Source organism: Carassius gibelio, chromosome B1 (genome assembly GCF_023724105.1).
Source record: "Carassius gibelio isolate Cgi1373 ecotype wild population from Czech Republic chromosome B1, carGib1.2-hapl.c, whole genome shotgun sequence".
Lineage (NCBI taxonomy): Eukaryota > Metazoa > Chordata > Actinopteri > Cypriniformes > Cyprinidae > Carassius > Carassius gibelio.
This window is the reverse complement of record NC_068396.1, coordinates 31,172,030-31,199,360: the sequence shown is the minus strand read 5'-3', so window position 1 is coordinate 31,199,360 and position 27,331 is coordinate 31,172,030. Positions and strand designations below refer to the sequence as shown.

The 27,331-nt window shown below is 39.5% G+C and overlaps 1 protein-coding gene across 12 annotated transcripts in view; it reads right to left on the bottom strand.

Moving 5' to 3' along the window:
* Positions 1–27,142, bottom strand: part of LOC127949290 (protocadherin Fat 1) — a 27,997-nt gene extending 855 nt beyond the window's left edge. Inside the window, exons 1-28 of one of the 12 annotated variants that reach the window (XM_052546374.1) lie at positions 27,004–27,142; positions 26,586–26,654; positions 26,272–26,435; positions 26,082–26,126; positions 25,880–25,969; positions 25,699–25,788; positions 25,486–25,593; positions 24,869–24,982; positions 24,702–24,795; positions 22,974–23,086; positions 10,633–10,806; positions 10,416–10,544; positions 10,178–10,333; positions 9,826–10,006; positions 9,583–9,713; positions 7,705–8,655; positions 6,127–6,252; positions 5,787–6,038; positions 5,605–5,703; positions 4,749–4,921; positions 4,523–4,671; positions 2,268–2,575; positions 1,850–1,960; positions 1,335–1,526; positions 1,129–1,223; positions 662–826; positions 334–528; positions 73–171 (exon numbers count right to left, since the gene is read on the bottom strand). In XM_052546374.1, the coding sequence (XP_052402334.1) occupies positions 73–171; positions 334–528; positions 662–826; positions 1,129–1,223; positions 1,335–1,526; positions 1,850–1,960; positions 2,268–2,575; positions 4,523–4,671; positions 4,749–4,921; positions 5,605–5,703; positions 5,787–6,038; positions 6,127–6,252; positions 7,705–8,655; positions 9,583–9,713; positions 9,826–10,006; positions 10,178–10,333; positions 10,416–10,544; positions 10,633–10,806; positions 22,974–23,086; positions 24,702–24,795; positions 24,869–24,982; positions 25,486–25,593; positions 25,699–25,788; positions 25,880–25,969; positions 26,082–26,126; positions 26,272–26,435; positions 26,586–26,654; positions 27,004–27,070 (4,640 nt within the window). In that variant the 5' untranslated portion in view covers positions 27,071–27,142. Of the gene's footprint in view, positions 1–72; positions 172–333; positions 529–661; positions 827–1,128; positions 1,224–1,334; positions 1,527–1,849; positions 1,961–2,267; positions 2,576–4,522; positions 4,672–4,748; positions 4,922–5,604; positions 5,704–5,786; positions 6,039–6,126; positions 6,253–7,704; positions 8,656–9,582; positions 9,714–9,825; positions 10,007–10,177; positions 10,334–10,415; positions 10,545–10,632; positions 10,807–10,910; positions 11,024–11,222; positions 11,317–11,396; positions 11,511–11,720; positions 11,829–11,950; positions 12,041–12,131; positions 12,222–12,333; positions 12,379–12,523; positions 12,688–12,918; positions 13,015–13,319; positions 13,703–22,973; positions 23,087–24,701; positions 24,796–24,868; positions 24,983–25,485; positions 25,594–25,698; positions 25,789–25,879; positions 25,970–26,081; positions 26,127–26,271; positions 26,436–26,585; positions 26,655–27,003 lie in introns of those variants that run through there. The other 11 variants (XM_052546373.1, XM_052546372.1, XM_052546371.1 and 8 more) reach the window with 11 other exon arrangements.
* Between the last annotated feature and the right edge of the window lie 189 nt (positions 27,143–27,331).

The window sequence follows — 27,331 nt, the reverse complement described above, 5'->3', positions numbered from 1 at the left end:
CACATTTTGCATTTGAGATCTAATTTTTAAAAAGTATGAGTGCATCTGCTCTTTGACAAAATTGGTACTTACTTGGAAAAGTTGAAACCATTGTCAATGCTTGATTTCTTCAAGGTTCTGCCAATATTGAAGCTTTCTTCATGAGAATCTGTATCCTTCATTTTCTTATTCCTGGGGCATCAAAAATAATATATAAATACATAGCAGTTTCTCCACTTGAAAAAGGTTTACCCCTAAAAAATGTGTAGTCATTTTGAAATTTTTTTGAAGTCAACATACAGTTTAATCAGTATGATGTTTGATATGCATGGAAAATAACCAATAATTATTTACCTAACAAGATAGACAGATGTCATAGCGACAATTCCCACAATGCACACAGCCACCAGAACACCGAGGACAATAAGTACTACTCCACTGGAATCTTCAGAATTGTTTCCAGAACTATCCTCCACTTTGAATTCCAAATCGGAACCAAACACTTTCTCCAGTTCCACTTTTAAAGCGTTGTGATTACTCTGCAGTTTCCTGTGGGAGTCGACACAATTCAGATCCCTCAAACTTGCATCTTGTAAAGTGCATAGACTTGTGCTACAATGGAAACCTAGTAGGGTTTAAAAGCAAAAAAATAATTCAGGAATATATTGCATTTCTAACTTACTCTTTGACCTCCGTTGCTTCAATGACGGCACCACTGGTATCCATCGCAATGAAGCTGATGTAAGTCTTGGCTGTAGATTCTCGAAGAATGGTGCGCATCTCAATCCCATCCTCAGCTCTCACACTGAGGATTTTCACAGTCAAACCTAAAGCTTTCTTCATGGAACTGAGAAAAAACACCAATCAAACATTCCGTTTATTAAAACGAACCAACTCAAAAAGTTTGGAAAATATGCATATGGACTGTATAATGGTGTCTTTTGTGAAGCTTGATAGTCCAATGGTCAATGTGAACTTAAAAAGTGAAAAGTCGGCCACATCAGGTTTGGAATTAAATAAGGGTGAGTTAAATAGTGAGCGAACATACTTCCCCTTACTTTTTTTTTCTCAAAACACAAACTGCAATGATTAAACTTCCCTTCGGTCCCCATGCAAAGTAAGCTGAGAAATTACAATTCTCCAACTCACTCTTCAGTCTCCGGTATCTTTTTCTCCACTGTGAACACGGCCTGGTTTAGAGAGATGACCACAACGTTGTCACTTTTGCTTTTTTTCACTGTGATCTGTTGGTGGAAGACATGAGACCTTGTTTTGTCACAATGCCTTTGGTCATTTAAAAAAGTCTTGCAAAAGCTTTCTCTTTTTTTCCCCTCGTTCTCTCTCTTTCTTCTCACCTGTACTGTTGCAGTTGTGGACAGTCCATGTTTATCGGTGGCTTTGACATCTAATGGAAACAGACCGTCCCCAACACTGGATGTGTCCAGTACATAGATTTGACCAGTGTTTGGCTCTACTTCGACCAGAGACGTGGACTTCACCAGGGAATACTGCAATTCTGAGCTCTCGCCTACATCAGGGTCTGATGCCTGAGGGGCACATGACATGTCAGCCACTTAGTAACCACAAACAATACTTGATTAATTACAATGAACAAGTTCTCTTGCCTATTATATACAGTTCTGTGTTCTATGTATTTTCATTTTGCCAGGGTCTTCAATGAAGTTACTATACCATGAGCAATATGGTTGCTAAGATGTTCTGTGTGGTTGCTATAAAAGTCTATTTTAGTCTTTATTTTTCCAGTGTACCTTGGCAAACAGTAAAATAAATCTGAGTACATCCATTGCATTTACAACTGATGTCTATGCCCTCTTTTGAATAGCACCAGTCACCTCTCAGATTCACTTACCTGAACCTTCACTATAGGGAATTTGTATGGAGTGATAGTGAACATTTCTGCCTCATATGTTTCATTCTCAAACACAGGAGCCTCATTCACGTTCTCAACCTGAATGCTGACCTGAAAATTAAGAGAAAGTGAAATGCTAATATATATGAGACTTTGGCTTTAACATATGTTGGAACATTAAGACTTAGGCCCAAAACATGTTCTTCTTAAGTATGTGAACACAAGCATTTCTAGTTACACAAACTTGTCATTGCATTCTTAAATTTGGCAGAAAGTTGTTCTTATTCACAATTAGCTACAAAAGTAAGTTGTGTTTTCTCAGTGTTCCACTCTTCACTACTCTGCAGGTGTTAGCTACCCCGATTGGTGTTTGCATACTTGTGTAGAGTTTGTTTCCAGTTTGTAGTGAGAATAATACCATTGTCTCTGCAGTGTTTGGAGGAGTTCTGGAGTCTATGGCCTCTACTGTGAGGATGTACCACTCCTCTTCCTCCTTGTCCAGCTGTCTGAGAGCTTTTATGGTTCCTTCCTCATCCACAGAGAAGACATCTTCATGTGTCTTGATGTTATAGCTGACTGTAACCTGTGGACTCCCTGTTAATGCCTTGACTTCCCCGACTATTGTGTCCTTAGGTTCATTCTCCTTGATTAGGAAGTTGTAGGAGGAGCTCTCAAATGCCACAGTATCAGTGAGAGAGGTCAATTTGAAGTTAATCAAGACTTCAGCTACAGAGAGAAGAAAGATTTTAGTTTTGACAAGTAATCAGATTAGATTTGAATACTGAGGGCAAATGTACTTTTTATTTCCAAATATTATTTGCATTCATTTGACTATTACATTAACTGTTCCCTCCTGGTGGAATGACCTGACCTGCCCAACTCAATCTGAGCAGCTGAGTCCTTAGACGTCTTCAAGAACTGGCTAAAAACATATCTCTTCCATCTTTTTTTTTTTACCCTATAACTTTAGCATTCTCAATCCTAATTCTATTCTTCAAATAAATATATATTTATATAATTATTTATATAATTAAAAATAAATGAAACCCCTACGTGTACTGTGTTAAGCTTACTGAGACTTAGAATTCTAATTCTTATATATTGTGTAACTAGAAATGTCTTATATTTTAGATAACTATCGTCCAATTTCAAAATTACAATTTTTTATCTAAAGTAATGGAAAAGGCTGTTTTCCATCAATTGACAGTATTTTTAAGTGAGAATAATTTGTTAGACAAATTTCAGTTTGGTTTCAGACAACATTACAGTACAGAGTCAGCTTTGCGGAAGGTGCTGAATGATCTTTTGCTAGTTGTGGATTCGGGTAACTGCAATTTTGTTCCTTTTAGACCTCAGCGCTGAATTTGATACCATTGATCACGCTATCTTGCTTGAGCGGTTGCGTAATTTGCGTAGGAATTCAAGGTACTGCATTGAATTGGTTTAAATCGTATCTTTCTGATAGAACATTTTCTGTGGAGATTGGGAATTTTTCTAACTCTTCTGTACTATTAATGTGTGGTGTACCTCAGGGGTCTATTTTGGGCCCGCTGTTGTTTTCGCTGTATTTGCTCCCTTTAGGCTCGATTTAAAAAAAAACAATATTCCATATCACTTTTATGCGGATGATACACAGGTGTATCTCCCTTTAAAAAAATGGGGATAATTATGACATAACGTCTTTGTTGAACTGTCTCGAGGAGGCAAGAGGCTGGCTGGCAGCTAATTTTTTAACACTGAATGACTAAAACCAAAATTGTAGATTTTGGATCACCGGCTTCTAATGTACAGATTAAAAAACAATTGGGTCCTTTAAGTGAGAATGCTCATGCTTACACCAAAAATCTGGGAGTGATTTTTGATAACGGCCTTAAATTTGACAAACAAATTAACTCAGTGGTGAGGAGCAGCTTTTATCATTTGAGATCTATTGCGAAATTAAAAGCATTTTTAACAGTAAAAGATTTGGAGACAGTGATTCATGCCTTTATTTCATCCAGGCTGGATTATTGTAACTCGCTGTATCTTGGGGTGGCTAAGTCTTCCTTATTCCGTCCACAAATGGTACAAAACGCTGCTGCCAGGCTTCTTACTGGGAATCGAAAGAGGGAACATATTTTACCTTTTCTTGCTTTGCTTCACTGGTTGCCGGTTGAATACCAAGTTCAAGTTCAAGGTATTGTTGTATGTGTTTGAAGGGTTAAATGGCCAGGCTCCTCAATATATTACAGACCTTCTCTACCGGAAATGTTCTACATCCTTAAGGTCCTCGAACAAGTTGATACTCACTTTGTTATGGTCTAGACTGAAATTAAAAGGTGATCGTGCCTTTTCTGTCTCTGCTCCTAACAACACCTAAGGTTGTCTTCCACTGTTGATAGTTTTAAATCTTCACTAAAGACTTATTTTTTCTCTTTGGCTTTCGGTTAAATGTGTTTTTATGATGGGTTACAATGTGACTGATCGTTGTGTTTGCTGACGTATTTATATATTTTATATTGTCTGAACTGATTGTACAGCACTTTGGTCAGCAGTGGCTGTTTGAAATGTGCTCTAAGAATAAAAGTGCCTTGCCTTATAGCATTTGCGTATCATTGCTCTTTTGTTGGATAAAAGTGTCTGCTTATTGACCAAATGTAATATTTAAAGGAATTATGCAAACCAGACCCAAACCTTCATCAGATTGTGCTGGTGTTCCATGATCTGTGGCTACAGCAGTCAGGTTTAGCAGCGTGTCTTCTGTGACCTTGCTAAGGTCAGAGGTCAAAGTGATGTCTCCTGTTTCAGCGTCAAGTGCGACCACGGAAGAGTCTTCAGAGAAACTACAGAAGACAACGATTTCATGCATCTGTATTACAATGATGTCATGCAGTTAAGGTATGAAAGTCTTGAGCTGTACCTGTAGCTAATATTTGCATTGGACCCCGCATCTTTATCCGTGGCAGAGACTGTCAGCAGCAACTTTCCAACCTTGGCGTCTTTAATCAGAATGCTTCTGCTGTAGGTGTCAGAGCTGAAGACTGGAGCGTTGTCATTGACGTCTGTGATACTGACCCTCACTCTGGTGATGTTCTGCAGAATATAAACACAAGCAACCCATTTTTAGTTCAGGCCAAAAGCTCATATTTGCATTGTCTAATATCAAACTTAAGGATTGCAATTAGCAATTAGTAAAAAATTCACAGTGCAATGTCTTAATCGATAGCATCTTAAACTGGTTGATCATCTGTGCACCATAAAAAAAACTACTACCTGGAGTTTGCTTTGCATGTCATTTAGAGATAGAAAAGTATCAAATTTGATGTAAATTTACAGCATAAGTAGCCAACCATGTTCCTGGAGGACTGCTTCAACCATAATCAAACACACTTGAACCAGCTAATCGAGGTGATTACTTGAAAACAACGTTTGTTGGAACAAGGCTGGAACTAAAGTCTAGGAAGGCAGAGGCAGATTGCTACCCCTAGTCTGTGTTTTTAAAGTTGCGTTCTACTAAGTGCCTCAAACAAAACTCAAGGGAAGCGTTTCAAAGATTTGCTTTTCATGAACTCTGGAAAATTAAGCAACTAGTTTATCCTTCAAGCCTGTCTTGTATCATGGCGGACAGGTAAAAAACAACAACAAAAAAAACACGCTTTGTCTTCTAGAAAATCTGATGATCAGATCAAAGTTATTGTGACCAGTAAGTACAATAACAAAACTGCACTGAAGTATACTGTAAGATCATGCTAACTGTACAAAGGAAAGGAAATTACATGTCCCTGTGGTGTCCCATGATCCACAGCAACAATAACCACATCATACACATCTTGAGCCTCTCGATCCAGCTCCTCGTTGGCTAGTAGAGTCCCATCCTAAAAGGAAAAAGGATATAAATAAAAACAATAAATAAAACCTGAACATCTGAAAATGCACTGTCCTAGGTTTAGGTCCTCACATCTTTTAAGCTGAAGATATTGCTGTGAGAGGTAACAGTCATGGTGACACGTCCGTTTTCTCCAATGTCGGAGTCTGTGGCTGATATCACGCACACCTCTCCAGGTGATGAGGGAGTGTACACACCTTCCTGAATCTCAATGCGCTCTGGGAGAGGAAGGAATTGTGGGTTGTTGTCGTTGACGTCCAGAACAGTGATGTTGACCTGAGCTGTGGAGCTTAAACCATCATCAGGCTGGTCTACAGCTATTACCTAAAGAAGACAATGCAAGCATCCCATTTAGAATGAATATACAGTACATCCTGAACATGTTGTAAATAGTTTCGGGATATTTTTGTACCTCTATGATGTAATTGTCTATAGTTTCTCTATCCAAGGTGGCATTGCTCCTGAGTGATATTACTCCTTGATCAGTGATAGCAAAGGTATCACTGTCCATGATAAAGATACCTTTAGAGAACCCATCCTGATCAGAAAGTAAACGAGAGAATTTAAGTCAGACAAAAAAAAAAAACTTGGAATGTTGGCTTGACAAAGCTTTACTTGGAAATTTACAAGGAGAATTGAAAATTGCTCAGGTCTTTTGTAGTTTAAATTGTAGTTTGAAATGTTACATATACTTTGTATACTTGCATGACTGAACTTTTCTGAGTAGTTGGTAGGGAATTTTTGCTAGGGGTGATCAGGGGCACTGCTCTGGTTTCTAGGCAGTTACTACTAATTTAAAGGGGGGGTGAAATGCTATTTCATGCATACTGAGTTTTTTACACTGTTAAAGAGTTGGATTCCCATGCTAAACATGGACAAAGTTTCAAAAATTAAGTTGTACGTTTGAAGGAGTATTTTTGTTCCCAAAATACCTCATCCGGTTTGTCACAAGTTTCGGAAAGTTTTTTTCGAGTATGGCTCTGTGTGACGTTAGATGGAGCGGAATTTCCTTATATGGGTCCTAAGGGGCACTTCTGCCGGAAGAGCGCGCGCTCCCGTATAGCAGAGCACTGAGAGCACAACAGACATTCACTGATCAGAGCGATTCACTGACCAGAGCGAGAGCGTCGCGAAATGTCACAAAAGACGTGTGTTTTTGGTTGCCAGGGCAAGACAACCCTGAACATATTACCAAAAAAAAAACAGCGTTAAGGGACCAGTGGATGGAGTTTATTTTTACAGAGCATCAACGGAGTTGTGCAAGTGTTTTTGTTTGTTCCCTGCATTTCGAAGATGCTTGTTTTACAAACAAGGCCCAGTTTGACGCCGGATTTGCACATCGTTTATTTCTTAAGGATAATGCAGTCCCAGCGAAAAAGGGTCACGATCGTGTGTTGGAACCGCAGGCGGTGAGTAAAACTGCTTCAAATATCTCTGCCTCCTTGTTAGTGCGTCCGCCTCCCATCGGAGACCCGGGTTCGAGCCCCGCTCGGAGCGAGTCGTTGCTGCTGCTGCTTTCGTTCAGTTTCAGCCTTGGGATCTGATTCTGGATCATAAATAAACGGCTGAATCTGACTGTTAGCCATGGTTTGTTTTGGATGATGGTTTTTCCCTCACGATAATGTCACAACTTCCAAACGCTCTCAACGCAAAAGCCTACTGGCGCTCGTGATTCTTAAGCTCCGCCCACACGCCACGCCTCCAGCCGGTCGTGTTTTTCCGGGAAAAATCGGTACAGACTATCTTTCTCTTATGAATATAATAAAACTAAAGACTTTTTGGAGTTATGAAGGATGCAGTACTACTCTATAGGTACTCAAGGTTAACAGGATATTGAGTGAAAACGAGCATTTCACCCCCCCTTTAAGGAAAAGGTCAACAGGTGGTTTCTTGGGAGTTACTACATAGACTTTAGGGGATGTTGTCAGAATACTATAAGTTTCTAAGTTTGTACAACAACCAATGTCATTCTAGCATCTACTTTTCTTACCTCATCCGCATCTGAAACCACCAAATACACCAGAGCAGTTCCACCTGCAATGTTTTCATAGACGGACACGTCATACTGGTCCTTACTGAACACAGGAGCTTTATCGTTTACGTCCTCAACCCACACTGTTACAGAAACACTGCCAGTGAGAACAGGGTTTCCTCCATCTCGTCCCTCCACGTCTAGAGTGTAACTCTTTACTTTGCCAAAGTCCAGTTTTCCAGCTAGGCTTATGGAGCCAGACTCTTCATCAATGGTAAAGACGAGTGGTGTTGCAGGAGGCTCCTGTTTGACAATGTGATAAGTCACGATAGCATTTTCACCGTCATCTTTGTCTGTCGCCTTGAGGTCTATGATGTTTGTTCCTACTTCAACATGCTCGGACACTGTGATCTTATACTGTTGTTCAGAAAATATGGGAGCATTGTCATTGATGTCAGTCACGGAGATGTCCAGAGTGGTGGTAGCTGAACGTGATGGGCGACCCTGATCTTGGGCAGTGATCACTAAGCGGTACTCATCTTGGGTCTCCCTGTCAAGGGGAGCTGCTAGGGTTATCACTCCTGTTTCTTGGTCAACACTAAATCTCCCAGCACCTCCCAGGAGAGTGTATCGCACTTCACCATTAAACCCTGAATCTGCATCCGTGGCATTTACGGACGTCACTTCATCTCCCACCTTGTGATCTTCTGGTACTGGGACAGTAGCAGGGTGACTTTCAAACACTGGACTGTTGTCATTGATGTCCAACACCTCAACCAAGACTGATGTCTCATCTCGATTAGTACCATCCGATATCGACACCTGCACAGTGTAGCTGCTCTTCTCCTCAAAGTCTAGCTTGACTTTGGTCGAGAGAACACCTGTATCCTGGTTTATGGAGAACTTGTCAGCATCACTCTCAACCTTTAAGATGACAGGAACTATAGGTTCAAGGGACAGGAAGTCGACCTGTAAATGAGAGAGTCCATATTGTTCCATGATTAGACTATTTACAAGATTTCCACTGTCTTTATTACAGTATGTGAGAACTCAAAATTGATTAACATTTAAAGAAATGCATGCTTTATTCCAAGACTTCTGATTTTCAGTAGATAACAATTCCTTCAGTTGTTTCTTCACACAATGCAGTTGAGTAACTTTAGAAGGCTTGGAATATAGTGCATAAGCTGTATGGACCACTTTGATGCTCCTTTTATGTCAGTAGGTTAAAGTGGATTGGACTAACGAATTGATTGTAAAGCCTCGTTTCCAGTGAGCAGTATGGTTCAGTACAGTGCAGTACGGTATGCAATTATTTGGTTTTCCTTGTCAGAAGTTGTGAATAGTACCAAAATAGCCAACTGCACACAAGGGGAATGAAGCATCTCCTTCATTCGTTATATAATGACCATATATTACCAATGACCATATATAATGACCATGATCCATATATTTTAAAATGTAATATTTTCACACACATACAAACAAGACAATGTCATGCTTTCTTCTTCGTTTGAAAATGACGTCAATCGTTACTTTCCAGCATCAAGTAAAGCTACGGTTGGCGGTGGAAATGCAAGCCAGATAAGGGTCAACCATCCCGAATTGTACTGTACTTGTACCGTACCGTACCGCTCAGTGGAAAATAGAGGCTTTACAGATTATTTGATATTTTGTCCTGTTATAGCACCACCAAGTGGCCAAGCTCTACCATTTATTCCATGTGTCCTCAGACTGAGCCCATACATAAGTGTACCAAGTCTAGTGAAAATATCTTCGTTTTTTTTTTTTTTAATTCAGCAGACTATTATTATCATCAAAGGCTTTTATATCAGTTACAGAGACAGTGCCTTGGAAAAGAAGCTCTTATAAGATAACTGTTTGTGCTGTAAGGACCTTCACGATATCTGCGTCTGCCTGATCCTCCTCTACTTGTCCCTGGTAGCTGTCCCGGAGGAACTGAGGATGAGACTCTCCAGGTGCCTTGATATTCACAATTGCAGCAGTTGATCTGGTAATAGCACCCCCTAATAGTATGAAAAGAAAGTACAGTGGTTTATGAGCCAAAACTAAAGTTTCCACAGCCATATTGGCCTCCATCAAATGTCTGCCAAAACACCTATAGATCTGAAAACTTACCATCTTTTGCAGTAACATAGAGTGCAAACTCAAGGATTGTATTGACCACCAGGTCAATTTGGTTAATTAGTGTAATCTCCCCATTATTCTCATTAATTTCAAAATGACCTCTCTCATTTCCAAACTCAATGGAGTAGCTGATTTCCCCGTTTGGACCTTCATCCAGGTCTGCTGCCTCGACCTTACATGAAAATGTATGTATGTTTAGTTAGTATACAACTTCTTTCCACCGTTTATGGAGTAGTAGTCATCTTATAATGACATTATGGTTCCACAATCTCTGAAAATATACTAAAATACTGATTATGCTTTTAAAACATTTAAATGACTCGACAAATCAATGATTCATCACCTGGACAACCTGCATTCCAACAGTCTGGTTGCTGAAAACTTTGCCCTCATACGAGGAAGTTGTAAACTGTGGACTGTTGTCATTCTCATCCAGCAAGGTAATGGTCACATCTGCTGTTGCTTTGCTGCTAGAAGGAGGGTTTTCTTGTGCTTCAACCTTTACAAAATTAGTGTTTCATAATTTTTCACTGCACAATATTCATATTTATATTTTATTATAAAATGAGCCTTATTCTTACTTGAAAACTGAAGCTAGCTGTGGTTTCTCTGTCTAGGTCCACTGAGCTTTTCACCCGAATTATTCCATCAGGGCTGATTGAAAAAGGGACGGTCTCGGGAATAATCCGAATTGTTCCCACAAATCCTCCCTGGGATGAAAGAGGTCACTTGGTAAATTATTTTCTCAGTTTTTATTTTATTTGTACAAACAGACAGCAAGGTTTTCAGGAACAGTACCAGGTCTAGATCAGTGATTCTTGTGTGAAGCACAAACTGGTCCTGTGGTGAATTTTCCAGAATAGACTCTGTGTATTGATCCTGGTCAAATTTGGGCGGGTTGTCATCCATGTCCTTAATGGTGACAGACACCACAGCGTTTGCTGTTTTACTGACATCATCACGCTGAGCTGCCTGTTTTTACAAGGAAACATTCGTGAGAAAACATGAAGAATCAAAATACTGAAATCTCTTCAGATTCATAACTAAATGATAATGTGTTTAGAAATGTCTTATACCTGTATGTTAACCGTTATCTGGTCAATTTCCTCTCTGTCTAGAGCTGTTGTCACAGAGATGACGCCACTGTTTCGATCAATTTCAAAGTTGCTCTGATATTCATTTGGAAAGACTGGAACAAGAATGTGGATATGTGCACTTTATTACCAGAAACTTAATTCAGAATATTCAAATATACGTATATTATTAGGGGTGTAAAGTACTTGTTTTATCAATTGTCTTTTACAGTGTTTGACTGTTGTTTGTTTGATTTTTATATCCCTCCATATTATCAGACTTGAGTCTTGTGTGTTGTAATTCTGTTACAGTACCTGCTGTTATGCTGTAAACGACAGGCTCGTTGACGCCCGTGTCGCCATCTTGAGCTTTTATTTCCTCAGGAGTGACATCTGACAATTGTCCTGCCTGGACATGAACAGAAAAGAGAGTTTATTTTGTGTGCTCAGAAGTTTTTCAAGAATTGGTCTTCTCTCCTCATCGTTTACCTGGTTTTCCTCAATAGATGCTTTATAGAGACTGTGATCAAAATAAGGGTTTAGATTGTCAAAATCTTCAACCGTTATTGTAACTGTTGTTGTGTCACTGAGTCCTCCTTTATCCTGCAAAGAAACATTGTGCTGTGTTACCGTTTTATATGGAAAAAAAGCAGCTTGGACATTCTGCTAAACATTTTGGGTTCCATAAATTAGTTTTCATTTTTGTGAGGACTATTTCTTCAAAGAATAGACTACTAGAGAAGCACTTTGAAGTTTAGTAATCAAAGTAGTAAACTAAATGGATGCAGAGGCTGTTAGTGGTTTTGTTGTTACCCTTGCTTCCACAGTGAAGATGTACTGTTGAGCATTGTTGTAGTTCAGACGTTGTTTCAACCTGATGTTACCATCACCTCTCACTTCAAACTCATCTGGTACTGGAGGCTGTTAATAGATTGGAAGATATGAATTAAAATGAGGATATGGACACAAGCTGAGCTTACATAGCTGTTGCACAGTGCAGCTTATTGTATTTATCAAATTCATGAGAGCTGTTTACGTCTCACCAGTATAGAATAAGTAATTCTGTTGTTTTCTGGAGACACGTCTGCATCGTCAGCCCTCACCCTGAGCACATCTGAACCCACAGTCGTCGTCTGGAGCAAAAGACAGGTTTTACTAAAAGATGTGAGATCTCTCAGTGACCAAACACACTACAGCTGTATGGAGACGAGACATTACACACACCTCGGACACTGTGGCACTGTATGATTCGCTCTGGAAGATCGGAGGGTTGTCATTGATGTCCAGAATGTCTACCGTCCGGAGGTTTTTTAGCTGAAATGAACAATGAAGACTTCATAGTCAAAGTTTTTATGTTGAATCTTTATTTCTATAATGCTTTGTTTGAATTCTTTTATGATGGTATTGTTTAAATAAATAAACATACCCCTGAGTTCAAGCAGGTGACTGAATAATATAATTTCTCTCCATACTAGAAGAAATAAAGCACACAAAGAGTGAAAAAAAAATCAAGTGCAATATTATCAGCTATGTCAGAATTGGTAAAGAAAGCTTAGTTAAGACCGAGACTAGCTGAGTCTCTGCTAACTCAATGAATCAGTGAAGCTGGAACAAACCTCCTTTAGTTCATCAGCGTCCAGTGGTTTTCTGGTTCGTACAGAAGCAGATGAATCTCCTTCAGAATAAATCAGCTCCACAAACTCCAAACCAACAGGAAAGAGATATGACTCCAGCACCAGACGATCATTAGGTCCGATATTAGTGAGACGCTCTACTTCACCTTGAAACCAGATTAAACACATTTAAATATGTATTCTAACACGCTTCTTGTATTACTCTTGCAATGCCCAAAAGCAACAGCACTTGATCAAATATATTTTGAAATATTTTAATATAAACATTTCAGATTAGTATAAATATATACTACTAATAATTATGTCAACACAAAAGTTTTCTTCCAAAAGTGAAAAGACAAATGTAATATTGTAAACAATATGTTAGCATATCTCACCTTCATATCCCTCCTGGACGCTCCCTACAATGACATTAGTTCCAGTCGCACAGTTTATCTGTGATTGGCTTAAAGACTTCACAGACGGCTGAAAGCCTACATTCAATATGACAAACAACATTAAATCACACAAAACATAAAAACTATTTAAACAGGCAGTTTTAAAATTGGCCACCATTTTTATTTTCAGTGTTTTTTCTGGTGACGAGCTTCAGTTGTCATTCTAAATCGAATCGACATAGTATCTGGTCGTGTATTGAATATTACTTGTTTAAAACTCATGGAATAAAATATTTTATCATTTTGAAATATAACTATTTTACTAATATTAAGTCCCATTATCTTCCGGTTAAATCTTGACAAGCATTTTACTTTATTAGACAGACAGAAATTTGACTTACCAGTATCACTCAATACGCTATGGACATGCAGAAACGCTAAAATAAATAGAGAATATATAGAAATTGAAAATGAGGCCATCTTTTCCGTAATCCGCTGTCAGCACAGCTTGTATGAAGCCTGGAAGTGAAGAAAACCACTATTTCTTGTGTAACATCTCTCTCTGAGCTGTTCTTTATTGTATGTCATAAACAGATATGGTATCTGCTGTAAGCAGGTATCAAAGGTGCTTCATAAAGGCCAATAATGCAGGAATGATGTGGGAGGGATTTTCTGGAAAGAAGTTGATGTTACGAATTTGTTCGAGGATATCTAAGATTTGAACCTTTGATATCGACCTTAACTTCTCATTCAATCTCATTCTATCATTTCTTCCCATTGCAATGGTTTTAGTCACTTAGGTCTATTCTTGTTAAACATTATACAGCCTTCCAGAATACTTCGTTCTGATTGGACAGTTGCAACGTTCTAATGTCAAATGCTAATGTTTTCTGCTAACTGACTTCATACGCTGGTCTTTATGTCTTTCATTTTCCTCTGTACTCTTTTTCTTGTCACATAATGGAATCATTTAAACTCTAAATTAGTTTGTTCATAAATTGGTGAGGTCATAAGATTGAACCGATGATTATAATAAAACCAACCTCTGTAGGAGGTCTGTCTGAGATTTGATCTTTTTTTTTTTAACAGTACATTAAAGAAATTATAAACAGCAATTATAAACAGTACATTATTCCTTCCTTAATAATATCCACTAATTTATTGTCATAAATTATGACATTTATGCAGGACTTTGGCCTGACATTGAACAGGCTGGAAAGATACATGACAAAAATGAATAATTCACATCCTGGTCTGCTGTGTAACTCAGTGAGATTTTCCAAATCTTTCCACCTTATTCTATGCTGCTACAACGAACACAATTAAAGGTTATCTTATCACAGCTTACTAGTTCCTTTTTTTTCAGAACCAGATATATATATATTTATTACACCAACATTTTATTTGCATTACAGAACAAATCAAAGGTCACACACAATAAACACTTTGTATAAAGGTTTGAAAGTTTATTATATCTTGTGCTGATCATTTTATGTAATTAAGGATTTGAATGTTTACTGAAACATTAAACCTAAAAAGCATTTAGTTTCAATTGAGCCAATTTATTTTGGCAGACAGGTGGAAAAAAAACTCATAATTTGGGTGTTTCTTAACTCTTTCCTGCCATTGATGGAATTTCCCTTCAATCCATGTTTTCACTCTTATACAGTAGAGTGTGCCATGAGGCATCTTTTGAAATAGTACAAAATCTCAAGATCCCAAAACAAGCAAAGAAGAAGAAGCAGAAAATAGTGATAGAAGCATTGAGCTAACGTGATCATCAAACAGACAACAACATATAAATCATAACTATATAATATTACTGAGTGAAATGTCGACCCATGAAGTGGTGTAGGACTGTGCAAGCATTTTAATGGCCTTGATCGACTTCTGAATTTGCATGTTAAAAATGGTTTTTCCTCAGCTTTTATTCATGCATGTATTTAACTGTTGATAAAAGGAATGCATGAATTGGTTTATGTGTGAGCAAATAGCAGACTTCCTGGTATTAACAACAAAAGCTGGCCAATCCTAACTTGCCTCATTTCTGTGATTATTCTTCTACCATCACGCCATCTCTATTGGTACTGTTCTCTTTTTATTACACTGTTTTGTTACATAGTTTATTTTAAGATGATTCAGCCAATATAAGATTACCGTCTCTCTGTTAAAATCCACGGTATAATACAGTAAATGATTGTAAATAATATTTAACATCTTCCATTCATTATTTGTAGCGCACCAGCCACCCAGTAATCACAATAATTGTGCATGTTGCTTTTAATAAAACATAGCTCAGCTTTCACATTCTGTCAGTTGTTATCATGCTAGCATCTGTCTGTTTAGAACAGGAAGTAAGCTAGCTCCAATGATCCATCACCAAAATAATGAAAATAAGTGTTGTGTTTACAATTGCAGTCATCAAGCTTTGCATTTAGTGGTTCTCTGTCTCCCATGTTGTACATTAAAATCATGTAATGCAATCGTGTAATTCAAAACACTGTTTCATCTAGCCTACATGACATTACAATAGGTGTCCATGGATATAAAGCTCTCTGAGTATGCTCTGCAACTTCAGGATTCACACTGAGGATTTTCACAGATTTTCACAAAGAACTGAGGAAAAACACACAGTGCTCAAAAGTACCAATGAACTATTAATTATAACAAAAATGGTTTAAATTAATTTGTAAACCAGAAAGAACTGTTTATTCAAAATAATTGGTTAAAAAAACTATGTCTTGTTTTGTTCAAGACTTGGAAATGTAGTACACAAATCACTCCTCCAAACAGTCCATGCCGAGCAGGGGAATCATTTCTTTGGCATCATCTCTTTCAGCTTGAACTTAGGCTTTTTTGGAATGACCACAAAGTTGTCACTTGCAATTTCTCTCACTTTGATCTGCAGGCAAGCACAAAAAATGTTTATTTGATCACTGAATGCATTGCACTGATGGCTTTGTTTTATGGCTTCCAATCAAAATGGCATTGAAATGACTCTGCTTACCTGTACTGTTGTAGTTGTGAATAGTCCAAGTTCATCAGTGGCTTTAACCTGTAAGGTGAACAGACTGTCTCCAAAACCGGATACATCCAGTACGTAGAGCTGACCAGTGTTTACATCTACATCTAGCAGTGGACAGTGCTCCAGTAGGGAATACTGCAGTTTTGAGCTCTCGCCAACATCAGGGTCTGATGCCTAAAGGAAACACAACATTTCAACCAATTACAAACAAAAATGTTACTGTGGAGGCGGAGGCATGGTTTAGCGAAGCCTGCAGCGGGAGAGAGAGTCCGGAGACGAACAGTGAGTAAACGGGTTGAACGGAAATAATCAACACCTGTCTCTTGTTTCAGTAACTGGCGTGGAGAGAGTATTTAACACCAGGGGAAACCGGAGTAGTAGAGAGAGAAGGACTATGACGACCGCACGAGCCGGAAGCCGCAACCCGGAAGTGTGTCTAGTTTGTTGTTGCCGGTACGAGTGACACCGTCCGTAGTCATAAGTTATTCTTTAATAAAAACATCAGCAGTCAAGCCGACCCCTCATCCTCTTCCTTTCCATCCTTGAACCTTTGTACAGTTACTATATGTTACTAATGGTCTAGTCTATTGACATCCCTAAAATCAGAGTCTGGTCATGCAATTTCATTTGGTTTAGGTATAGTTTGTTGGCTAGCAGCTTAGCTTCTTTTTGAGAGAAACATTCCAGACACCAAATTATACAGAAAATTCAGATCACTTTAAAAACAGCAGCCCACATCTCCCAAATAAGGCATGATTGATGTTAGTAGCATGAATGGGAAAAGTTACACACCAAGGTACATAATTGCAGTTTATTACATTTATCACTTACCTGAACCTTCACTATAGGGCATTTGTATGGAGAGTTGCTGGGGATATGGGCCTCATAAATTGCAGCGTCAAACACAGGAGCCTCATTTACGTTCTCAACCTGAACACTGACCTGAAAATAAAGTGAGAGAAAGTCGATGCTAATTTCTTTTAGCTTGTGTCAGTATGTGACTTTGACATGTATGAGAGCAAGGCCAGAAAAGTATTCTCCTGGTTGCTTTGTTGCCTCATATACAACGGGACAATGTGTTGTTCAGATATTAAAGGAGACCTATTATCCCCCTTTTTACAATATGTAATATAAGTCTCAGGTGTCCCCCAGAATGTGTCTATGAAGGTTCAACTCTAAATACCCCACGGATCATTTATTATATCATTTTGAAAATTCCTGAATTGAGAGGAAGCAGAAACATGCTGTTTTAGTGCATGTGTCTTTAAATGCAAATGAGCTGCTACTCCCTGCCCCCTTTTCCAAAATAGGGCTGTGCCTTTACAGCTCATTCCTCAGATACTCTGTTAAAAACATGTTTGGTTTTTATTATAATTTTTTGGGCTGAAATCATGAGTTTTAAATCATATAAGTTTTAACGTGTCTGTCACATGACAAGTACTAAACTAAAAAGTTCTTTCATGTCTTATTGCACTTTAACTTTCACAATGGAGTTACAAATAGTACACCATTGTCGCTTAAGAAAAGAAAATGGTGGCACCATTGATGGAAACATGCAGATTAAGGGGAGGTAATATAATAATAATAATATACCTTTTCTATGTCACGAGGGGCATATTTTCACATTTCCACAGTTTTCTGAGACGCAATTATAGCACTTAAAAATGAGAAAAGTCAGATTCTCATGATATGTCACCTTTGTTTTCATTGTATGTTTCTGGCCTTAGTTTGTAGTGAGAAAAATACCATTGTCTCTGCAGTGTTTGGAGGACTGCTGGAGTCTATGGCCTCTACTTTGAGGAAGTACCACTCCTCTTCCTCCTTGTCCAGCGGTCTGAGAGCTTTTATGGTTCCCTCACCATCCACAGAGAAGACATCCTCATGTGACTTCATGTTATAGCTGACTGTAACCTGTGGACTCCCTGTTAATGCCTTGACATGACCTACTATCGTTGCCTGAGGTTCGTTCTCTTTAATTGTAAAGTTGTAGGAGGAGCTCTCAAAAGCCAAACCTTCAGTTTTGAAATGGATCAAGACTTTGGCTATAAAGAGAAGAATGAAGAAATTATGTCTTTTATGAAGAATGGATGCTAAAATGGAGTAACAACTGTGTAACCACTTTTTTATATTTATATGAGTGGGAACAAGCTACACCCAAACCTTCATCAGATTTTGGTGGTCTGCCATGATCTGTTGCTATAGCAGTCAGGTTTAGCAGCGTGTCTTCTGTGACCTCGCTAAGGTCAGAGGTCAAAGTAATGTCTCCTGTTTCAGCGTCCAGTGCGACCATGGAAGAGTCTTCAGAGAAACTACAAAAAGACAACATTCATGCATGTAGGTAAGTGTGTTGTGCCTTCATATTATTAATCCTAAATAAATGAGAATTTGTCTTGATCTGTACCTGTAGCTAATGATTGCATTGGACCCGACATCTTTATGCGTGGCAGAGACTGTCAGCAGCACCTCTCCAACTTTGGCGTCTTTAATCAGAATGCTTCTGCTGTAGATGTCAGAGCTGAAGACTGGAGCGTTGTCATTGACGTCTGTGATACTGACCCTCACTGTGGTGATGTTCTGCAGAATATAACCAAAAGCAGCCCTTTTGTAGTACAGACCAAAAGCCCATATTTGCTTCCTGCCAAGTGCTTGAAACAAAACATGGAAAATCTTCCAAAAATTCTAACAATAGTGTTGTGCTCTTGTGTTCTGTGTTGTTTGAAAATGCATAATGAGTTAGTGTTCAGTGATGCATCGAGTTTGATTGTGCCGAAAGCATTCTGTCGTGCCTGACCAATGTGTTCATCTAGTGTGGTCTAAAAAAGAGTGGTTAAGTAAAAGATACAATAACAAAATTGATGTTACTCCCAGTGTGGGTGTGAAAAAAAGTGTTACTGCATTGCTTGGGAGCCGAGGGCCAGCGCGTGCTGAGAGCGCTTGAGACAGCCCCACAAGCAATTATGACACTACTGACTACTGACCGCACACGTTGCAGCCCCACAGAGCACCCTCTTGCAACTGTTTTGCAACAGACACCAGCTTCCCGGTGAGTCTGTGCCACAGTACGTAGCCAACTTGCGGGGATTGGCCAGCACATGCAAAGTTCAGTGCATTGCAGGATGAAATGATTCACGACTAGTTAATTGAACATACCAATGATGCAAAAGTGCGTGAAACTCTGCTGTTAGAACCAGATGACTTATCACTGTCTCAATCACAATTGCATTACGAATAGAGAGTGCAGCTTTTTGGGCATGATGGGCTACTACCTGAAGTTCTCCCCACATTTTCTGCTACCACTGCCCCACAACGGCGACTGCTGCATAAGGATGAGTCATGGGTGTGGTCACAGGCATGCTCTGATGCTGTGCGTGTGCTCAAAGTGCAGCTCATCACAGACCCAGTGTTGGCTCCCTTTGATATCTCCAGCCCCACCTGGGTGACCTGCGATGCGTAAGCTACAGCCATAGGAGCAGTGCTGTCACAGACCAAGCAGGGTGTTGTGAAGCCCATCGCCTTTGCATCACGGGCTTACTGCTTATTCAGACAGAGCAGCAGTACTCAGTGGGGGAACATGAAGCATTAGCCTGCATCTGGGCCTGTGAGAGGTGGCACTTGTATCTCTATGGCCGCGCTTTCAACCTAAGAACAGATCATCAGGCCCTGACTGCACTACTTTCCACATCTGGGATAGGCCACTGAGGCTACACCACTGGTCTGACCGTCTTCACCGGTATAACTTTGACCTGAAGTTCACCCCAGGCAGAGACAATGTTGTGGCCGATCTACTGTCCCACTCCGCTCAGCCCAACCCCACCACACACACGCACACCGACTCGGACAAGAGTCGTATCGCTACAAGAATTGAAGGAGGCATCGGAACAGGACCCGGTCCTCTCTCAGTTCCAAGGCTATGTTCTGAATTGCTGGATTCAGGGGGTACCAAAAGGGCTGGCAGCATTTTCCAGAATAAAGCAGGAGCTGTCCTGCTGGAATAACACCTGTTTGGCATGCAGTCATGACCAGCACCCTACCTGCATTTGTCTTGGCAATGGCTCACGAGGGCCACCTGGGTATTGTGAAGTTGAAGCAGTGCTGCAGAGACCGGGTTTGGTGGCCAGGGATAGATAAAGACATCGAGGCCCTGGTGAAAGACTGTGCTGCCTATCTCTTGAGCGGTAAGACTGGTCACCAGCTCCCCCATCCCCCACCCAACCCTTACAACCTCTTGCTTGGCCATCACAGCACTTGGACCACCTGCAGCTGGACATATGTGGTGAGATACAGGGAGTTCCTCATCACTAACACTTCTTAGTGGTTGTCTATGACCTGCATTCAAAATGGCCTGAGATCATTCCCACCGGCTCTGTGACCTCTCAAGTTTTCCCGCAGGGGCATTCCAAACACTATCACTGCTGACAATGGCAGTTGACAGTTGATCTCAGCCGAGTTCACAACATACCTCAAAAACAAAGGTATTCATCAAATCCGCACAGCATACTATCATCCCCCAAGCTAATGGTGGTGTTGAACATTTTCATCAGTCACTCAAAAACAGTCTTGATCCAGGGATGGACCTTCTTATGGGCCATCAGTCACACACTGCTGCACTACAGAGCCACCCAACACTCTACGACGGGGGTCTATCCAGCTTTCCTCATGCTTGGCTGTGAGCTCCACCTTGTCCTTGACAGGCTCAGCCCCGCAGTGCCTCAGGAACCACTACCAAGTATCAGGGCCTCTGTCACCTGGCAGCAGAGGAGGATGGAGCAGAAATTTGATTTCTCAGCATGCGTTAAGGTTCCTGACATAAAAGCCTGCAGATTGGATCAGGTTTCGCAGGCCCCACAGAGACAACAAACTTGCTTCATATTGGTCTGCTTCTCTCCAAGTTACTCATCAGTTGGGCCCAGCCACCTTCTTGCTGAGCGATGGCACACAGTGGCACGCAAACCACCTCCGCAAAGTGCACCTCAAGCCACATCCCCGGCTTGGCAGGACACCCCAGCGCTTAAGCTGGCACCTCAGAAAGCTCCTGTACGGGCTCCAGACATGCCTATCAACCTGCCAGCTGAGATGTGTGCCTGCCCACATCCCCATGTGTCTCCACACGGCCTGTTCGCATTTGTTCTCGTCCAGGACACTTAGAGGACTTTGTGTCAACATTTCATGTTTAAAACCCTGTACGAGGCGGGATGGGTGTTGTGTTCTCACACAAGTGTTGTTTGATAATGCATTAAGTTAGTGTTCAGTGATGCATTGAGTTTGATTGTGCAGATAGCATTCTGTCATGCCTGACCAATGTATGTGTTCGTCTACTGGGGTCTAAAACAGAGATCCTTTTTTCAAACGCAACAAATAGTTCTTCCTTAGAATCACTTGTACAGACAAAACGTAGATGGTATGCTGCCTGACAACTAGACATTTTACTCCCAGACTGTTGGGTAAAGCCTTCCAATATGATGCTTGCATTATGAGAAGTTTTTGCTTTTTTTTTATATGCATTACCAAATCTGTGAACAGTCTGTGGGAACACTGTCTTTTGTGGAGACTGAGATTCTTCCATTCAAAACAATTACAAAACCGTATTGGAGTACATTTAGCTATACCATTCTATTATGCAAACAAGTGGAAATTAATACATTTCTTGGTGGGATTGCATGATCCATTGCAACAATGACCACATCATACACGTCCTGTGTCTCCAGATCCAGTGCCTCGATAGCTAGTAGAGTCCCATCCTACAAGAAAAGTAAATATTTTGGTACAAGCCGAGTAAGACCTGGACACTGACATTACAATGTCTATAAAATATGATATCATGTAGATAGGCACTCAAAGCATCAGTGACCGCTTTTGTAAGTCCTCTCACCTCCCTGAAGCTAAATAGTTCACTGTGTGAGTAAGTAGAGATGGTGACACGTCCGTTTTCTCCAATGTCGGAGTCTGTGGCTGATATCACGCACACCTCTCCAGGTGATGAGGGAGTGTACACACCTTCCTGAATCTCAATGCGCTCTGGGATAGGAAGGAATTGTGGGTTGTTGTCGTTGACGTCCAGAACAGTGATGTTGACCAGAGCTGTGGAGCTTAAACCATCATCAGGCTGGTCTACAGCTATTACCTAAAGAAGACAATGCAAGCATCCCATTTAGAATGAAAAGACATCCTGAACATGTTGTGTTCAAGAGACGGGAATGATGTGTGCAATGTGCATTGTACCTGTATAATGTAATTGCCCATAATTTCTCTATCCAAGATGGCATCACTCCTGAGTGATATTACTCCTTGCCTGTTGATCATGAAGGTATCACTGTCCATGATAAAGTGACCTGTAGAGAACCCACCCTGATCGGAAAGAAACAAGAAAACGTAAGTGCATCAAAACAGCAATTCTGGTTTGGCAAAGACTTAGCCTACGTGGTTGGAAGTTTGAGGATTATTTACAGTGTAGATCTTTTGTAGTTTTAATATTTATAACCTAAACATTTCATGAAAGTTTTGATGAAATTCATCCTTTGTGGGTGTGTATTTTTGGTCACACTTTGATTTGGGGACCAGTTCTCACTATTAACTAACTATTATCTATGTGGATCTAAAATCTGGTCATACAGAACATTAATTATTATGTGCTTTGTATGTACTAACAGCCAATATGCTAGTTATATGCATAATAATAAGAACTGGTCCTTGAAATAAAGTGTTACTTTTTTAATTATTAATTTGTACAAACAGACAGCAAGGTTTTCAGGAACAGTACCAGGTCTAGATCAGTGACTCTAGTCTGAAGCACAAACTGGTCCTGTAGTAAATTTTCCAGAATAGACTCTGTGTATTGATCCTGGTCAAATTTGGGCGGGTTGTCATTCACGTCTTCAATGGTGACAGACACCACAGCATTTGCTGTTTTACTGGCATCATCACGCTGAGCTGCCTGTTTTGCATTGATGAAAAAAAAGGATCAAAATACTGGAATCTCTTCAGATTCATAACATCAACGTTTTAAATGAATGTGTTTAGAAATGTCTTATACCTGTATGTTAACCGTTATCTGGTCAATTTCCTCTCTGTCTAGAGCTTTTGTCACAGAGATGATGCCACTGTTTCGATCAATTTCAAAGTTGCTCTGATATTCATTTGGAAAGACTGAAACAAGAATGTGGATATACAGGTGCTGGTTATATAATTAGAATATCATCAAAAAGTTGATTTATTTCACTAATTCCATTCAAAAATTGAAACTTGTATTTTATATTCATTCATCACACACAGACTGATATTTCAAATGTTTATTTATTTTAATAAGAAAAAACCCAAATTCAGTATCTCACAAAATTAGAATATTCCTTAAGACCAATATAAAGAAAGGATTTTTAGAAATCTTGGTCAACGGAACAGTATGAACATGAAAAGTATGAACATGTACAGCATTCAATCCTTTTTCCTGAATTACTGCAGCGATGCGGTGTGGCATGGAGTCGATCGGTCTGTGGCACTGCTCAGGTGTTATGAGAGCCCAGGTTGCTCTGATAGTGGCCTTCAGCTCTTCTGCATTGTTGGGTCTGGCAAATCGCATCTTCCTCTTCACAATACCCCACAGATTTTCTGTTGGGTTAAGGTCAAGCGAGTTTGCTGACCAATTATGAACAGGGATACCATGGTCCTTGAACCAGATACTGGAAGCTTTGGCAATGTGTGCAGGTGCCAAATCCTGTTGGAAAATAAAATCTGCATCTCCATATGTCAGCAGCAGGAAGCATGAAGTGTTCTAAAACTTCCTGGAATACGGCTGTGTTGACCTTGGACCTCAGAAAAGTTCAAAGTGAAAGTGACGTGACATTCAGCCAAGTATGGTGCTTGCTCAAGGGCACCTAAGTCGTGGTATTGAGGGTGGAGAAAGCACTGTACATGCACTCCCCCCACCCACAATTCCTGCTGGCCTGAGACTCGAACTCACAATCCTTCGATTACGAAGCAACAGTCAACTCCTTTTTTTCTTTTTGCCCAGGCGAGATGCTTCTGACACTGTCTGTTGTTCAAGAGTGGCTTGACACAAGGAATGCGACAGCTGGAACCCATGTCTTGCATATGTCTTTATGTAGTGGTTCTTGAAGCACTGACTCCAGTTGCAGTCCACTCTTTGTGTATCTCCCCCACATTTTTGAATGGGTTTTGTTATCCATATTGCTTGTACACTTTTTTCTACCACATCATTTCCTTCCCTTTGCCTCTCAATTAATGTGCTTGGACACAGAGCTCTGTGAACAGCCAGCCTCTTTTGCAATGACCTTTTGTGTCTTGCCCTCCTTGTGCAAGGTGTCAATGGTCGTCTTCCCTTTGATTGTGTAGTCTACAGAACTAGACTGAGAGACCATTTAAAGGCTTTGCAGGTGTTTAGAGTTAATTATCTGATTAGAATGTGGCACCAGGTGTCTTCAATATTGAACCATTTCACAATATTCAAATTTTCTGAGATACTGAATTTGGGATTTTCCTTAGTTATAATCAGTTATAATCATCAAAATTAAAAGAAATAAACATTTGAAATATATCAGTCTGTGTGTAATGAATTAATATAATATACAAGTTTCACTGTTTGAATGGAATTAGTGAAATAAATAAACTTTAATATAATAACTAATTATATGACCAGCACCTGTATGTGCTCAGATCAGTACATTTCATTATTTAGATCACTTTAAGAAACATTATTGTTTATTGTATGTGCGTTGTATGTGTGTTGTAATTCAGTTAACAGTACCTGCTGTTATGCTGTAAACGACAGGCTCGTTGACGCCTCTGTCACCATCTTGAGCTTTTATTTCTTCAGGAGTGACATCTGACAATTGTCCTGCCTGGGCATAGACAAAAACTAAATAAAGGGTTTTCTTTGTTCGGTCAGACATATATTTTTAAGCTTTCACTTACCTGGTTTTCCTCAATAGATGCTTTATAGAGACTGTGATCAAAATAAGGGTTTAGATTGTCAAAATCTTCAACCATTATTGTAACTGTTGTTGTGTCACTGAGTCCTCCTTTATCCTGCAAGAAAACAAACTCACTTAAAAATAACCCCACTAGTTACCCAACTTAACTGTGGTTTATTTTAACCTAATGCATCTCAGTCAGTTGGACTGAAAGTTACTCAACCACTGAATTTACTATTATTATAATTTTGTCTTATATATTATGTATTATTATTTTGGGATATATTTAACATTCAGTAAGTATTAAGATAATCATAAAAACAAATCCAAGATGTGCGACCCAACAATTTTACTATGTAGTGTTGAATTACTATCTGTCTTAAAATGATAGTTCTCTGTCCAAAAATCATAGTCCTGTCAACACCGAAGCTGTTTCTGATCCTCACACTTTTACTGTATGGACAAAAGCAGCTTGGACATTCTGAAAAACATCTCTTTTTTAGTTCCACAAGTGAGTATATGACGACAGAACTTCGATTTTTGAGCAGTATCTTGAAATTTACTGATCAAAATGATGTGGATGCAGGACTGGTAGGATGTGAGAAAGTTTATCTTTACTCTCGCTTCCACAGTGAAGATGTACTGTTGAGCATTGTTGTAGTTCAGACGTTGTTTCAACATGATGTTACCGTCCTGTCTCACTTCAAACACATCTGGTACTGGAGGCTGTTAATAGAGTGGAAGATATCAATTAAAATGAGGATATGGACATGCTGCTGTTGCACAATGCAGCTTATTGAATTTATCAGAGAGCTGTTTACGTCTCACCACCAGTATAGAATAAGTAATTCTGTTGTTTTCTGGAGACACGTCTGCATCGTCAGCTCTCACCCTGAGCACATCTGAACCCACAGTCGTCGTCTGGAGCAAAAGACAGGTTTTACTAAAAGATGTGAGATCTCTTAGTGACCAAACACACTACAGCTGTATGGAGACGTGACATTACACACACCTCGGACACTGTGGCACTGTATGATTTGCTCTGGAAGATCGGAGGGTTGTCATTGATGTCCAGAATGTCTACCGTCCGGACGTTTTTTAGCTGAAATGAACAATGAAGACTTGATAGTCAAAGTTTTTATGTTGAATCTTTATTTCTTTAATGCTTTGTTTGAATTCTTTTATGATGGTATTGTTTAAATAAATAAACATACCCCTGTGTTCAAGCAGGTGACTGAATAATATAATTTCTCTCCATACTAGAAGAAATAAAGCACACAAAGAGTGAAAAAAAAATCAAGTGCAATATTATCAGCTATGTCAGAATTGGTAAAGAAAGCTTAGTTAAGACCGAGACTAGCTGAGTCTCTACTAACTCAATGAATCAGTGAAGCTGGAACAAACCTCCTTTAGTTCATCAGCGTCCAGTGGTTTTCTGGTTTGTACAGAAGCAGATGAATCTCCTTCAGAATAAATCAGCTCCACAAACTCCAAACCAACAGGAAAGAGATATATCTCCAGCACCAGACGATCATTAGGTCCGATATTAGTGAGAAGCTCTACTTCACCTTGAAACCAGATTAAATACACATTTAAATTCAAACACAACCTAAACCATAAATACTAGAAAATATCAGTATTGTTCTTGAAATTGTTTTTTTTTCACTTGCAAATAGTATGGTGGACTACTAGTATTCAGTCATGTGAGCATGTCTCACCTTCATATCCCTCGAGGACGCTCCCTACATTGACATTAGTTCCAGTCGCACAGTTTATCTGTGAGGAACCTTAAACAGTGACAAGTCATTGGTTTAAGAATGTAAAGAACAACTAAAGTCTTGAACTAGACTTAATCATTCAGTGTATTGATTTAACAGTGAATATTAATTGGTGTAAACTCCAGGGTCCAATTTAATCTTAAATCACTCCACTTATATTAGTAAGCAAAATTGTTTCCTGCTAAATTCTGACAGGCATTTTAAATTTACTAGAAGTGCTTTGTCCTTTAAAACATGCTTTTAAACAATAGACAATCGATAGAATTAAACTGAACTACTAAAAAAAGTTCAGCTTCATTTCCAAATGTTTTAATTTTAATATTGTTACTTCAGCTGGTTGTAGATAAATTAGACTTACCGGGATCACTCCTTACAATGTGAACATGTAGACAGGACAAAATAATTAAAATAGAGAATAAGGCCATTTTTCTCCCAACTCACAGTCAGTGCAGCTTGTCTTATGAAGAGAATGACTGTTTGTTGTGCAATACTGGTCTCTGAGCTGTTTATTAATTGTATGCCATAAACAGTTATGGCCTCAAATAAAGATGTGGAAGCTGGTATCAAAGGTGCTTCAATTATCTAGGATTGACAGCATATAGAACGTGTTGTAGAAAAAAAAAATTATAATAAGTTTATTTGAGGATTTTCGAAATTAGACTTTTTCCTGTTAATGTGTAAAACGT